The sequence below is a fragment of the Cavia porcellus genome, unplaced genomic scaffold (genome assembly GCF_034190915.1).
Source record: "Cavia porcellus strain 051 isolate PalLab524CR breed Dunkin Hartley unplaced genomic scaffold, mCavPor4.1 scaffold_24, whole genome shotgun sequence".
Taxonomy (NCBI): Eukaryota; Metazoa; Chordata; class Mammalia; order Rodentia; family Caviidae; genus Cavia; species Cavia porcellus.
Genome location: NW_026947507.1, coordinates 36,440,502 through 36,455,113, shown reverse-complemented (window position 1 = coordinate 36,455,113; position 14,612 = coordinate 36,440,502). Strand labels below are relative to the sequence as shown.

Below are 14,612 nucleotides of genomic sequence, written 5' to 3'. Positions count from 1 at the left end.
AACAAGTGTCATTTTCCATAGTCCTTAAAAGGACTAAGGACAGATAAACTGAGGTCTCAGCACACTGTGACTCTCAGACAACCAGTCAAGCTAGGACGGATGGGAAACCCCCACGTAGCTTAGCCACACCGCGGTCACACTGCGCATTCAGCGCCAGCCGTGTGGAGCGGCCAGCTCAGCACTCAGTGTCAATCACCTGGCGCGGCCCCGCCCCACACCTGGGAAAGAACTGCCCCTCTGCGTGCGCGTTCCCGCCGCCAACGCGCACGCCACGGAAGGACTGTGACGCGGACGCTGGCGGGGCTGCGCGTAGTGAGGCTCCCGGAACGGAGCGGAGGCTCCAGGAAGCCGGGTTCTGTCAGCCGCTGCCGCCGTGTCCTCCCCGTCCGTTATGGCGCCCGCTCGCGGCCCCCCGCTCCCGGGAGCCCCGGCCTGCGGAGCAGGTGAGGCCGCCTTCCCGCGCGGACAGGGAGAGCGGGCCTGCGTCGGTGGGGCGGGTTAGGACGCAGGGCGGGCGGCCCGCAGGAGCCCTGGACTCACCCGATTCTTCCCGGCTTGCGGCCCGCGCCTGCCCTCCGGGTGCCCCCGTAGCCTGGGCGTCCCGTAGTCTGATGGCCGGTGTTGGCTCCGGTCCCCGAGTAGCGCGAACGTGGCCCTCGCTTCCCCTGGCCACCACGCTGCATTTTCCCCCCCTCGCACGTAGCAGTAGTGGAACCTGGCCAAGGAGAAGGATGCTCCCCAGTCCTCCTGCGTCCTGCCTGCCCCTGAAGTGATGAGGTTTACGTGGACAGCATCGTTTGCTTTGCTTTGCCTTGTTTTTGGAAAGTTTCATGTCAGATATCTCCGTGGAAAATGGAGCTAATTGGGTAATAAAGTAATTTTGCACAGCATTGTACCTCAGCTGGAGTAATGCATGGACTACTACGGAGATGATCCTTGGATTTTCTAGAATTATGTCCCAGAACCTGCAGGTGGCCCCAGACCTCAGGAGGATGAACACAGGTGCAGAGAGAGCATTTTCAGAGACCGCTTATCATTAGGACATAGACGAGATCCTTTATTTTTTAGGAACCTTGCATGCTAGAAGGTAAACTAGAGGTTCCTAAAGAATCCACAAGTATAGATTAAGATCTGACCTTAATTGCACCGTGCAGTTCTCATTTTGTTCTGTGAAGTGAAAATACTTAATTGGCCTTGGAGAGACCTTGGAGAATCACATTGTGTTATCTTCTGTTTGATGTTTTTTTGTCTTTATATCCAGTTTGTTAATTCTATTGTACACACTCAGTTTTAAAGGTAACTCTTAATTTGTGCTAGCGATTTAACTTCTTTGTTTGCCTTAACTTGACTATATCACCTGTGTTTGTTGTATGTTCCATCTGTTCCTTCCGGTCTTCTAGCTTTAACAGGAAATAGATGATTTTGGCCCCGAGACTGTAGATCGTCTATAAAGAGGCAAAAAGGAAAGTTGATCTAAGGATGATTTATATAATCTCTACGTATTTGTTCAACATGTTTATTTAAAATAGACTGGGCATGAATAAGGAGGATTTAGAGTGTGGGAAACCATTAGGAATTATAACGAGCTAAATCTCCAGGCCCTTTGGCCTAGGGGGCAGGGTTTTAGGAGTGGTGTTATTACAGTCCAAGGTAAACAGGGGAGAGCCTTGGGTGAGAAGGAAGAGCCCCTGCTCACCGGAGCAGATAGATCTTACAAGGGCAGAGGGAAGAACAGTCTGGTAACATGAAATGAACACAGTTGATGGCTGGAGGTTGCAGGTGCCCCATGGAGCAGTTGGTGCTGATCCATTGGCTTCCAGAGCTGGTCATTGGCTTCTTAAGCTGGTCATAGTTTAAAGACAGTATATTACACATAAGTAGTATTCATAGGGAAGGCACAGTGACCCGACACAAGATCTGTCCTGAGACAGTGATGGAGTGTTTGAGGAAGAATCTCGTTCAACTTAATAAACAATAGAATAGTGGAATAAGGAGAAATGGGATTCAAGCTGAGAACTGGGTAACCTTGTGGATGATGATACTGGACTTCCAGGAAGGGTTCAGAAGATGGTTATTTGTCAGAAGATCATAAGCCCAGACTTGGCAAAATTGAGTTTACAGTAACACATTTCATCCAACTTGGATGCTAAACTTGAGGAAGGTCACTTTTGGGCAATGCAATGCTCCTGGCAAGAAATGTGTAACCTGGCAAGAAATGTGTAACCAGAAAAAGTGCATTTCAAAGACAGACCAGAGGTTTTACAAATAAATAGAAATGGGTTGAATAAGATTTGACAGTGAAAAATGAAAAATTGTAATATATTAAAACAGATCATCAATGCAACTATATGCATTCTTCTTAAAATGATGCAAGTTTTTTGTTTTTAGGTTTGGTTTTCTGGGGTTTCTTGGGTTTTTTGTTTGTTGGTTGGTTTTTCTTTTTGAGATAGGGTCTCACTATGCAGTTCAGGCTGGTCTTGAGCTCACTTTGTAGCCCCAAGTGGTTTCACACTGACAGTGATCCTCCTGCCTCAGTCTCCCAAGTGTTAGGGTAACATGCATGTGCTACCATGCCTGGCTGCAAGTTGTTTGATGGATCTTTAACCCATCTGAGTCACAGTGCCAGACAGCAGCCTTCAGGTCACAGGTCACGATCAGACAGTTTTTCTTACAGAACTACCAAATGCTTACAGTTGTGCTGGGTTCTCCCACTCTTGAAATCCTTTGACATTCAAATGATTCTTTTTTGAAGCAATCCTCATGTGGTGATACCTTTTCTAATTCAGAGGTCCGGCTCTCCCCATCTCCCCAGTTCATGATTTTGCCTGTTTGTGATTTTGTTTGCTCTTGGTTTGAGAGTTTTAGCAATGCCTGTTTCCCAAAATCCTGCTTTTTTGCCAGAGGAGCCATTTCCCTTCGCAGATGTTTCATCCTTAGGATTGTGGCTGAGACACTCACAAAGATATTGACCCCATAGCCCATGGGCTTTATGTCACTAAGCTGTCCAGCTACGAAGGACCCAATAGCTGAAACCATGAGGGTTTCATGGTTACATAAGGTTGTCTCCCTGGTGATAGATCTGACTCCGTTCTGGAACATGGCAGCATTGTGTATGTAGTACAGTATTACTTAGAGTTTGACTCCATTAGCTCCAGTGGCAAGATTCTTAGCTGTGAGGACACTTTATGGTCACATTTCCATATGGCTGACTGCTGGGCGATAGGTGGCCATACATTTGTCCTGAATAAAGGTAAATGCTTAAGCAATTTATAAATTTTCCTTTATAGGTATTGGTATAAGTATTGTCCTTTACAAATTGTGAATTTTTAATGGATAGTATTTATTCTTTTTGTCAAAATCCTCACATATAACAACAACAACAGCAAAAAACTATTAACAAACATCAGATGAAATAAAGTTTACTAAGCATGCTGTGATGGTTCTCACAGTGCATCTTTCTCCTTTCTCACCCTGTCCTGTTTCTGCTGTGGCTGAGATCTAGAATGTTCTTCATAAATCTAGTATGTTGAAGGCTTGGTTCCTGGTTGATGGGCTTTGGAGGAAGGGATTGGATGGAATCTTCATGGGTTTGAATTACAATGATAGAAATATCAGGGATGAGGCCTGCTTAGGCAAAGCTGGTCACTGGATGATGTAACTTTGAAAACTTTCTAATCCACAGCCCTTTCTCTGGTTCTTTCCCTCTCTGCTTTCTGGCTACGGTGAGGTTAGCCACTTTTTTCTGCCACACCCTCCCTTCATGATGGTGTGCTTCCGGGCCCCAAAACAGAGCCAGCCAACCAGGACCAACCCTTTGAAACTGAGGCCTCCTCAGCCATTTCCCCTTTAAATTGTTGTTCTCAGATATTTTATCACATTGATGAAAAGCTAACCAAATCTCTCTCCTCCAGGACTTCTTCCCTGTTGACAGTAACCTTTTTTGTATTCTCTGATTTCATTTGATTTAACTTTTCCTTTAGTTCCCTCTTGCTATTTTCCTGGTGTTACTATTCTTTCTGTACCAATCTGTGAGCACCTTGGCACTTGGAGTTGAATTTGTCACTCCTTCTCATGTCACCTTCCTAGTACTGATTCTTGGATCATTAAAGGACCAGTTTGCCTTTAATAGGGGCCTTAAGCTAACACTTTCTTTCCTTTGCTGCTTCACTCACTTATCACTTAATTATTATTGGTTCATTAAAATGTTCAGACTGGAATTCCTGGCAGAAATTTTTAAACCTAGGCATTCTTAATACATTCAAAAGGGGGTACAATGCTGGAAACTGGAGACATCGTCATCATAAGTGGCTTTTGAGAAGTAGTTCCATTGTTCTGAAGATGAAATTAATATACATTCTTTGAAAAATGTAGGCAAACCTAGGTGAGAAATTAAAGATGATATATGATGTCACTACTTAATAAGCACTGCTAACATTTTTGTTTTTGTTCCTCCCGTTTTTCCCTGGATGCATAACGTGTTTTTACTTAATACTTACTTGATAGACTCTTCCCACGTCAATAAATACAAATCTGTGTCAGCACTTTTAATAATCATGTTGTGTTCATTGCATAAATTACATTGTCTGATTATACCCACCCTCAATAAAGGACATTAGTAACAGTATTTTGCTTTTGTGCACAGTACTGTGCTGTGCATCCTGCATATATTTTAGTGAATGTACCCTATTATTTCCTAAGTATAAATTTCTGGAATTGTGGTAGGGACTGCAGAGAGTAGCACATTTCAAATGTGCATTTGTTTATATTACACCAGTGCCTCCAGAAATTTAGATTTTCACAGCAATACTTGATGACCCCTCTTTATTAAAATATCATCAGACTTGAATCTCAGCCATTCTGATAGCTGTCAAATCTTGTTTTCATTCTATTTTTCTGACTACCGATAAAGTTTTATCAACCACTTGAATTTCTTGTTAATTTATAATTACTCTTGCCTATTTTTCTTTTTTTTTTAATTTTATTTAAGGAGAAAAAGGGAAAAAACAGAAAAAAGGTACAAGTTACACAGAATTTCAAAAAACAGTAGGAAATCACTAGTTAATTGATTACATATTGTCATTTTAGAAATAGTTCAAGTTACAAAATTAAAGCATATAAAGTGGACATTCAAACAGGGATACTGCAAACAGTTCTGTTCAATGATCCAACAAAAACTCAGTAATATGGTTATCTATCTTATAGGCTTAAATATACATGCAGTTATATCCTTTAGAGCACTTTCTTTTCCTCTCTTTTTTACAATGACAATGTTATTTTGGGTTTTATTACTCTCACAGTTCTTATTACTTTTTTTTTAAGAGAATAAAACCAAATGTGACATAACAAAACAGAGTCAGTCAAATCAAAAGGATGGACATAGTACATAATGTAAAAAGAATACAAGATGATCAATAGTGGTTACTATAATGCCTCTTGCTATCTTAAAAAGAATTGCCTATATCATCAGTTATAATAAAATTGAACAAAACAGTAAAGAATAAAACCAAAACATTGGAGACATTACAGGACTTCAAAAGAAGATAATAGTCAAACCAGAATGAGCATCATAGTGAATCTTACTGTCTTCACAGTTGTTGCCTATATTCTCAAACTTGGTACTATCAAGCAAAACAGAATAGAGTAAAATCAGTCAAAACAAGATGGTGAGAGCAATACAGGGTTTCAAACCAAGTTAATAGGAAATCAAAGTGGGTTACTATAATATATATCCTGCTTTTATTTATTTTCCCTTAATTAAAAAAATTAATAATAAAAAAAGGAGATTGAGATAAAAGGACATAGCAACAAAACAGCACAGGTCAAAACATAACCATTTAAGCAAAATAATGTTTCACCACAAGATATCCCAACATAAAAGTAGTTACTATAGTGTCTCTTTCCTTGAAATCTTTGAGTATAACTTCGTATACTGTAGCATCAAAAGTATCAAGACAATGTAAAACCATTCAAGAGAATGACAGTATTACAGGGTATTTAGAATCAACTAACAGAAAATGAACAGTGGTTTCTGTATTATCTCCTTGTCTATAAAAGTTTTTGTTTATATTATCACATATAATAAAATCCAATAAGATACAACATGTTAAGACTGATGGAGACAGAAGAACAAAAACTTGATGAGACTTCAAAAGAAGATGATATTAAATCAGCACTAGCTATCATGGTGTCTTGTTTTCTCCAAAATAGTCGTTTATACCATCCAACTTTCTCTGCCTCATTTCTATGGAGCTCTTTTTCTGTCATTAGTTGTCAGTTTGTCGTCTTCAGTTTGCTTTCTGCTCCATTCATTGTGGCCTCTCTGCCACTGTTTCTGGAATCTTGGTATTTTTCTATTTTAGAATGTCATGCAGTATTCTCTGTAGAGTTGAATTGGTGCTTGCAAATTCCCCTTGTTCCTCTTTATCCTGGAAGCACCTTGTTTCTCCATTAATTTCTAGGGACAGTTGTGCAGGATATATCAATCTTGGCTGGAGGTTATTGTCTTTTAAAGCTTGAATTATTTCGCCTATACTCTTTGTGATTTGATGGTTTGTGCCGAGAAGTCTGCTATAATTCTGATGGGTGTTCCCTTGTAAATGATCTGTTTCTTGTCTCTGACAGATTTTAATATTCTGTTCTTATATTGGATTTCTGGGATTTTGAATATTATATGCCTGGGTGCAGTTCTGTTTGGACTGTAGGTGGCTGGGATACTGTGTGCCTCATAGATCTGAGTATCTTTACCTTTTCCCATATTAGGGAAGTTCTCTTTGATTATTCCTGTGAATAGCCTTTGCAGTTCATTTGTTTGTATCCCTGTTTCTTCCTTTACATTCTTAATTCTTAAGTTATAGATCCTCTTATGATCTTCTAGCCTTTGTACTGTTACTGCTTGTTTCCTTGTTGTTTTTAAGAAGTTTTTCCTTCATGCTCCCACATTACATATCTGCCCTCCAGTTCAGATAGTCTATCCTTAGTTTCTTTCAAGCTGTTATGCCAGCTTTCAATAGAGTTTTTAGTCTCCTGGTAATCTCTTTGAACCTGCTTCATATATTCTACATTTTCTCTATTTTCTCCATCAAACCATTCTCCCCTTTTTTTCTGTTCTTCCATTCCACTGTCTGTTTTTTCTTGGGAGGTGCTTAGCATTTCTTTAACTGTTCTACTTATATCTTGCTTTACTTGGTTAAATACTTCACCTTTGAACTCATCTATGAGGTCCCGGAGATATCGCTTTATTTCTATTGGTGCCATGCCTGATATTGCGTGTTTTCTGTCCTCATTCTCCTTTGCATTTACCTTTCGTGGATCAGTGTTCTCAGGATTGGGGACTGAGGACCCTTTCTTGTTGCTCCCTCTTCCCATACTTTTTGTTCCTTCCATACAAGCATATGTAGTAGGCCCAGTTTCTTTCTTTGTCGGTTACAGTTTATTTGAATCACTCTGGCTAGGTATTCCCACCCACTGCAGTATACTAGGAAGACACAGACCTGGGCAGCCTATGCTGGGCCCGCCCCTCCAGGTCAGTCAACCTGCTAAAGGCTTCACTGCATTAGAGTGCACTGCATGACCCAGGGACCTGGTTTGGGCTAGCCTACTGGGTCTTAGTCCACGGCGTCACCCAGGTCAAGCGCTCCCCACCAATCCCACTTGAGAGGGGAATATGTGACTGAAGTCAATGCAGCGTCCTGTTCTCCCTAGCCTGCCCAATCCCAGAATGTCCTCTGTTGGAGCCTCCTAGTCTATGGAAGGGTCCCCATTCCTCTCACTCACCACAGGTCGATGCAGGGCTCCCCACCAGCCCTGCTCTCAATTCGGTTTACCGATTCCTGCTCTCAGAGCTTTTGCATCTTTATCCCTGCTGTGCAGATTCAGATTCAGCAGCAGCAGCAGGAATTTCAAGCCGCAGTTTCCAGAGGCGCAGGTTCCAGCTTCGGCACTGAGACTTTAGCTGTTTCAGTTGTAGCACCAGAATTGCATTTCCAGTTGGTTTCTCTCAGCTTAGTTCGTTCCTGGGTCAGCAGGGTATATCTTCCCCTGCTTAGGACTCCCCACACCGCACCATTTCTGGAATCTAAGCTGGCTATCTCAGAGAGCCTCTGTAGCTGCTGTTATCTATCCGCTATGTTCTCCCGGAAGTCCTTGCCAGTTTTTCTGTTCCAGTGTGTCTCTTATTTTATAAGAATGTCTTATATGTATAGGCCGTTTGCCTTTTATAATGAATGTTTAAAAATGCTTTTCTCAAATCATGTATTTTTTGGAAGGGATTGGTTGTAAAATCATATTTTCTTTCACTGATATTTTCAGACATTGGTGTAATTTGTAGGAACCAATAAGGTTCCTACATAAATACATAACAAAAGGTTATCTCTTTCTATGAGTATTTAGTATTTAAATCTTTTAAGACATTAGAATTCTAGCAAAAGATATGATTTAATAATTTCACCATATTGAAATGCTAAATGGTAACTATTTTAGGGGCTAGGCATGCAGCTCAGTGGTGCAGTGCCTGCCTGGCAAGCACGAAGTCCTGAATTCAATTCCCAGCACCCCACACACATAAAAAAAGATAACTATTTTATAAAAATATTAAAATTTCTTTAAATACAAGGTAATTGGTACTTTTTTGTTTTTTGTTTGTTTGTTTAAAGTTAAATCACAAATATTGCTTGTCTTGAATTTGGGGTGCGTGACACAATATGGGTACTATAGTAAAATTCACACTCCAGTGATTTCCCCCTCAGTCTGCATTATTATTTCTCACTGCATATATCTTTGTGTGTCTTTTTTATCCCTTCTACTGGGTTCGAAGTTCTTAAGCGCTGCATTTATTTATTTATTCCTTGTGGGAATGGGCCCAGGACCTTGGCGCTGAACTGCAGTCCTAGCCCTTTTGTTTTTTATGAGACAGAGTCTCTTTAATTTGCCGAGGCTGTCTTTGAGCTTCAACCCTCCTGCCTCAGCCTCCCACAGTACTAGGATTTCAGAAGTGTGTCACCATGCCTGGCTTAGATTCCTCTCCGTGTGCCTCATTTCTAACCAGGCATGAAACGAATGATGGTTTCGCGTCACTCGTGTGGCAAGTCATGGGTCACTGGGGAAACAGAAGAGTAACAGGCAGGTTCCACCCTTGTAGGACTCGCAGGATTAATGAGTCAGCCCCAGATGCAGAGCCCGGGCGCACTGCTGCAATAAGCAGACCCAGGGATTGGAGTTTGGGGAGGTGGCCGCAGAGGAGTGTGCCCTGGGGACTCAGGAACCCCCGCTGAGACCCACGAGAGGGGCGTTCTGCGAGTGCCGAGGAGTACAAGGCTTTTTGGGGATCCTGTGTTTAGACCAACTGGGTCTTCAGGTACACATGGAGACCGGGACAGGGACTTGCTCAGCGCTCCCCGGCGCTTGCTGTGTAGCTGTCCCTCTTTCACACCTGCACTGGCCTGTGGAGAGTGTGAAGCTTTGAGCATTTGTGAGGCTCTTGCCCCCCAGAAACAAAGCGTTCACCTGTTGTTAGATTTTAAATAGTTGTGCATGGCACGTACAGGCCCAGGACATGAAAGGCCTCTGTTACTTCTTGCAGGGTTAGGACTCCCTACCCCTAGCCCCCCCAGTGGGAGACGGGCTGCAGGCAAGGAGTTCCTCTGTGTTCTGGAAAGATCACTGTAGACACTCTTAACCTTGTAGAGCCCTAAACTCTGAACCCAGGAAAGAGCTTCAAATCTGCCAGGGTAGGAAGGTGGCCACCACCCAGGCAGACCTGAGTCTGGCCCCGCAGAACTTGTGTTCTAAGTGGGAAGATCGGTGAATAGACATGCAGACAGTGCTCACGAAGTGTCAGAGGATTGTTACCTTGCGCTTAGACACCAGCTCTGCCTTTTATTAGCTATATGGCTTTGGGCAAGTCACTTAGCCCCTCTGTCTCATCTGTAAAGTGGCTGATAATGGCACCTACCTACTAGGTCATTAGGACTAAATTCATATTTGTAGAACACTTGGAATAGGCCCTGGCTCAAAATAAATACTTATGTAGGTATCTACGAAAGATGTCAGTGCTAAGGAGAAAAAGGTAAATGGTAGGAGGGAACGTTTACTGTTATGTATTCTGGGAAGAAAAGAGCCCTGCAGGTGGCTGTCAAGCAGAGGGAGCAGAAAGTCAGAGACCAGTGTGCCTGCCATTCTTGAGTGAAGGGGCACCAGTTTGGCTGGAGTTCTGTGAACAGCAGAGGGTAGATGAACAGGTGGCCAGAGCTGCAGGACTTCGTCGGCACAATAAAGCCTCTGCATGTAAGTGGCTGGGAGCCCCAGGAGGAATTTGATGCGTCAGTAATGTGATCACCGTCCTGAGTGGGGAAAGTGTGGATTCCAACCTCAGAGGCAGACTCTGTGCCTGAGGGCATTGGGGCAGCCTTTTAGAGCCCCTGGGGGCACTGCGGGAGAACAGCAGTGAAGAGGTACTGCCTGGCCTTGGGAAAGGTGATAAAGGAAAGGTTTTAGGAGAGTTGAAGTTAAAGAAATGGTAGCAATCCAAGAAATTGGGTATGGAAGATGAAGTGGCGTATGGAAGATGAAATGGCAGCAGACGTCAGGCATAGCTTTCTTGATTTGTGCAGCTTGATGAGACCAAGAGAAAAGAGGGAATTACAGCTTAAAAATGGGTTGCATTGCCGGTGCAAGCATCAGGTGGAGATATCTCGGAGAGGCTTGAAGGTGCAGCTCAGGAGAGAAACCAGTGGAGAAATGTTTGCATTACCTGGTAAGTGCAGCAGTGATGAAGTTGAACAGGAGCAGGGCTTAAGTTAAAAGAGACAGAGCCCTGGTGGGTGCAGGAGCAGACAGCCAGGAGGATCCAGAATCAAGAGCCAAGAAGCAGACTACATAAGATCAAAGACTGGAGAAGCTCAAAGAGATAAAGCAACCTCCCGAACCAAGAAGAGAGACTGAGAAATATCCTCTGCACCATCAGCTCTCGTGCTGGAGGCCCCTGGTCTCTGTGATGTGTGGTCTAGGGCAGGAGGAGGAGGTGAAAAGAACAGGGACTTGGGGACATAGCACCCTGTAGGGTGCTTTGTATATAAAAGTGAAGTCTAATACAGACCTTCCTGAGCAGACCGCCCTATTCATTTCATCGTTCTGCCTATCTCTCCACGCCTTCCTTAACATAGAGTATTGAGCTATTCAAAGCCTATATAATGTCTCAGTATTGGGGTGAGTGTGAATTAAGTTCCAGACTCTTGATTTAGGCGTACATTAACAGCAGCATAAAATTAACTTAGATTGCCCAGAATAAACCCTTCCAACAGTTTCAGCACAGAGGTACCTGTCTATCCATTGGTAGATGGTTGGCTTTAAGCACACACTTCACAGGAATACACTTTTTCCTGATTTTGCTATCTTTGATTTTTCCCAGTTCCTGGAACAGAAGGACGGTGACTCAAGAAGGACCCCAGCACTGTTGCCGTAACTGTGTAAGGCATACGGACCCCCCATAGCCTTGCCTGGTCGCTGGCCTTTTTTTCAGTATGGGGAGGTGAGTGGTGACCCTAGTGCCTGGTGCTATTATACGTGAGATTTTGGTGTGAAAATCTTCCTTGCTGGAAGAAAAAAAAAATCCCAAGAGGAAAGTGTTGGAGGTCGTGCTGATGAATACCATTAGTCCCCTGAGGCCAAGCGAGACATCTGTCCCAGGAAGAAAGTGATAATGTCCGATTGGAGGCTGCAGTTAAAGCCTGCACTTCTGTGTTCTGTGGGGATTATGTTAAGCACAGCAGAGCTGATACTGCTTCTGAGAGGAGGAGGAGGCTGCAATGGCTCTGAACCTCCATGGAGTCAAGAAACCACAAAGCTCATGGGGCTAGCAGGCCACCTCCTGTTCACCAAGCCGTTTTAGTCCATTAAAGCCTAATAATAGTTTCAGAATGAGCATCTTGTCCTGACAAACTGAGAAGGAAAGTTTCCTTCCTGACAGCAGTGGGTGGGGAAGTAGGGTGAACGGAGGCCACGCGTCTTACTGCGGAATCCGCTCAGGTGAGAGGAGGCCCCTTGAGAGCGTGTTGCTTTAGAAGCTCTCATTTGGTGTTTCAGGATTGGCATCTCCTGTCTCTTTCCTGCTTCATGGCATTTCAGCATCTCTCCAGTGAGCTGTCCACGAATTCTGAATACCAATTTACGCCAAATCATTGTCATTAGCGTCTTGGCTGCTGCTGTCTCACTTGTATACTTCTCTGTTGTCATAATCCGAAATAAGTATGGGCGACTCTCCAGAGACAAGAAGTTTCAAAGGTAAGAGGGAAACTCATTTGTTTCGAGAAGGGACACCGTCCTTGTGGCTCAGTGTGTCCTGGCTGCTGTAACAGAATACTGTGGGCAGCGGCTTATAAACAGTGGAGACATATATTTCTCATAATTTGGAGGCCGAGATGTCCAGGATTAGGGTGCCAGAAGCTTTTGCATCTGGCAAGGGCCTGTTTTCCTGGATCGTAGGTGGAACCCTGTCCCTTCCGCTGTACCCTCGCATGGTGAAGGTGGGGGGCTGTCTGGGCTCTTAGCCATCAAGATCTAATCACCCCCAGGTGGTAATATCACGGTGGCAGTTTGGTTTTTCACAAGTGAATTCGGTGGTGGGAGCACAGTATTCAGGCAGCGCACCATCAGCTCCTGGCTCAGGGGTTTCTGTGGGGAGGCTGGCACATGAGGACCACATGGTTGTGGGAATCAGATTCTGTTCCACCTCGTAGCGTGAGCGCCAAACTGAAAGAGGCCCTCAGATAATTACTTAGGTAGAAGCGCACCTCTCTAGTGTTTTAAGCTGGGTTTTGACTAAACTTTGCAGTTTGGAGAGAGTTTGCTTTTTGGAGCCTGTGCGACCTTCTGTCCAGGTGTAATGAGTGTGGGCTTATTCATCAACATCAACTCTCCTGTCTCTTCCCCCTCTCTGGCCGTGGTGGGACTGCCGTACCAATCCTCCGACAAAGCCTGGAAGTCCCAGCTGGCATTTGTGCTTTGCAGTTTCTCTGTCATTCAAGCACAGGACAGCATCTCGTCTCAGTAAAGGCGCATGTGTTTTGCTACCCCAGATACTTGGCCCGAGTGACCGACATTGAAGCCACAGACACCAACAACCCCAATGTGAACTACGGGATCGTGGTGGACTGTGGGAGCAGTGGCTCTCGGGTCTTTGTCTATTGTTGGCCGAGGCACAACGGCAACCCTCATGATCTGCTGGACATCAGACAAATGAGGGATAAGAACCGAAAGCCCGTGGTGATGAAAATAAAACCAGGTAGGTGACGCAGACCGTCTGTGCCGTCACCTACGTTCTGCGGTGCCTTTCTGTCCTCCCCCATCCCTCAATGCTGATAACAAGGCAATTGCAGGTAACTCAGGAAAATCTGTACTGTGATACATTGGCATATGTTTGTGGTTTTTACAAATTACCCCAAATGTTTCTAATCATCTAGATTATATAATAAGGGTGATCATAGAATTTAAAACAGGTAATATAATCATGTCTCATTTTTCATTTCTAGGCCAATATGACACGTGACATTGAGGGTTGGCCCCCATTAAATCAGTGGTTAAAGGTATCATTACCATTTCTGTGAGTGGCAGCTTCTGTCCAGAGCTTTAGGAATAGAGACCTCAGGAATATTTGAAAATGACTTTATCTTGCTTTGTCTTGAGAGTTAATAACTGCAAATCTTAAATTTCTTTGATTTTGTTTTGTTTGTTTGTTTGTTTGTTTGTTTTAGTATCATGAATCAAACTGAGGACCTTGTGCTTGGCAGGCAGGCACTGTACCACTAAGCTATACACCTGGCCCTAACTTTAAACAGCTGTAGATCTTAATAAAGGTACAGAGCTCTTATTTTGTCCTATGAATGTAGTAACTCACGTTAAATCCAAACTATCTGAGGAAATTAACTTTTAAAATACTCAAGATAACAAAGAAATGACAAATGTTTGAAGAGATTGAAATGCTAATTACTCCAATTTGATCATCATACATTGTATACCTGTATCGAATTATCGCAGTACCCCCCAAATATGCAGTTATTGCATGTCAAGTAAAAATTTTTAAAAAGAATATTGATAAATCTTAATTATAGTAACTTATTATCCCCATTTCAGAAATATAAGTAATATCAAAGTCTTATTTCCATGAACAAAGACTTAGTGAATGACTTTCAATTTTCTACGGTCCTACTGAAATTTGTACCAATCTAGAATGATTTTCAGGGTTAATGTTGATCAAATGAAAGCTCACTACAAGACTAATAAAACTCAGTAAAGCAGCTTGCATTGCCGTTAGCCTTTTATACCAGGTTCACTTGGGAATTAAGCACTTCTCATGGAGTAAAATGAAAGTGTTCTCACCTTAGAGTTGTCCTTTTGAAACAAAGGGGCAACTACATCATCCCACAGTATACACGAGCGTCTTAGTAAAACCAGCCTTAGCATGGCTCCCTCTCACTGTGCAGTGTCAAGAGGGCAGTTGGGGTACTTTTTATAACACTTCTGTGTCTTGAAACCTGGGCACTTTTGTTTGTAGCAAGGCTATAGAAATTTATATTATAGCCAGTTTGGGGGTTGGTCTTGAAATTGCATTATATGTAATA

At 43.2% G+C, this 14,612-nt stretch overlaps 1 protein-coding gene across 3 annotated transcripts in view; it reads left to right on the top strand.

The window, feature by feature from the left end:
* Positions 1 to 265: 265 nt before the first annotated feature.
* Entpd4 (ectonucleoside triphosphate diphosphohydrolase 4) overlaps positions 266 to 14,612 on the top strand; it is a 28,098-nt gene continuing 13,751 nt past the window's right edge. For 2 of the 3 annotated variants that reach the window (XM_003479665.5, XM_005008116.4), the window contains exons 1-4: positions 266 to 443; positions 11,405 to 11,524; positions 12,079 to 12,276; positions 13,071 to 13,276. In XM_003479665.5, coding sequence (XP_003479713.1) covers positions 11,517 to 11,524; positions 12,079 to 12,276; positions 13,071 to 13,276 — 412 coding nt within the window. In that variant the 5' untranslated portion in view covers positions 266 to 443; positions 11,405 to 11,516. The remainder of the gene's footprint in view (positions 444 to 11,404; positions 11,525 to 12,078; positions 12,277 to 13,070; positions 13,277 to 14,612) is intronic. The other variant, XM_063234882.1, reaches the window with a different exon arrangement.